This window comes from Bison bison, unplaced genomic scaffold (genome assembly GCF_000754665.1).
Source record: "Bison bison bison isolate TAMUID 2011002044 unplaced genomic scaffold, Bison_UMD1.0 scf7180017864334, whole genome shotgun sequence".
In the NCBI taxonomy this organism is placed as follows: domain Eukaryota; kingdom Metazoa; phylum Chordata; class Mammalia; order Artiodactyla; family Bovidae; genus Bison; species Bison bison.
The window spans coordinates 957983-958960 of NW_011494906.1; the positions used below are offsets into that span (position 1 = coordinate 957983).

General features: G+C 57.3%; 1 protein-coding gene across 1 annotated transcript in view; it reads left to right on the forward strand.

Annotated features, from left to right (window-relative positions):
• Positions 1-978, forward strand: part of GANAB (glucosidase, alpha; neutral AB) — a 15562-nt gene that overhangs the window by 13216 nt on the left and 1368 nt on the right. Inside the window, exons 22-24 of the mRNA XM_010854056.1 lie at positions 2-25; positions 177-290; positions 415-524. Coding sequence (XP_010852358.1) covers positions 2-25; positions 177-290; positions 415-524 — 248 coding nt within the window. The remainder of the gene's footprint in view (position 1; positions 26-176; positions 291-414; positions 525-978) is intronic.

Consider the following 978-nt stretch of genomic DNA (forward strand, 5'->3'; position numbering starts at 1 on the left):
TTACCTGCCTGTAACTCTAAGCAGTGTGAGTATGCCTGGCCCAGCTGCCAGCTCCATGTGCCTCTAGGTTTCCAGAAGGGGAGAGAGTGTGTATGGTGGAGTCCAGTTCCTAAGGGGGCACAGACTTGCAAGAGGTACAGCACCGCTGCTTCATCCTGGCACTGGTCTTGCCCTAGATCCCCGTGTTCCAGCGTGGGGGGACCATCGTGCCCCGGTGGATGCGAGTGCGGCGTTCTTCAGACTGCATGAAGGACGACCCCATCACTCTTTTCGTCGCACTCAGCCTCCAGGTGAGCGCGTGGGCAGGGAGCCGCCACCTCCATCTGTCCACCCTCCTAGAAGGCAGTCTTCCAGGGCAGGTACCCCTCACTCCCTCTGGGGCTCAGGCTCTCACCTGTCCCACTTCCTGCTCAGGGTACGGCCCAAGGAGAGCTCTTTCTAGATGATGGGCACACGTTCAACTATCAGACTCGCCATGAGTTCTTGCTGCGTCGATTCTCATTCTCTGGCAACACCCTGGTCTCCAGGTAAGGAGGAAGAGCTTTCTTCCTTGGCAGCCTTTGCAGGAGGAGGTGGAGAAGGCGATGGCACCCCACTCCAGTACTCCTGCCTGGAAAATCCCATGGACGGAGGAGCTTGGTAGGCTGCAGTCCATGGGGTCGCTAGGAGTTGGACACAACTGCGCGACTTCACTTTCACTTTTCACTTTCATGCATTGGAGAAGGAAATGGCAACCTACTCCAGTGTTCTTGCCTGGAGAATCCCAGGGACAGGGGAGCCTGGTGGGCTGCCATCTATGGGGTCGCATAGAGTCGGACACGACTGAAGCGACTTAGCAGCAGCAGCAGCAGCAGCAGGAGGAGGAGGCTGGGCCCCGGGATGCACACAGCTCACTGTGCTCTCCTGTCTTGACCTTGCTCTGCTCTCCTCCTTTCTGCTCTGATAATTGTTTTCCTGCTGGGTATCCATTTTTGCTTC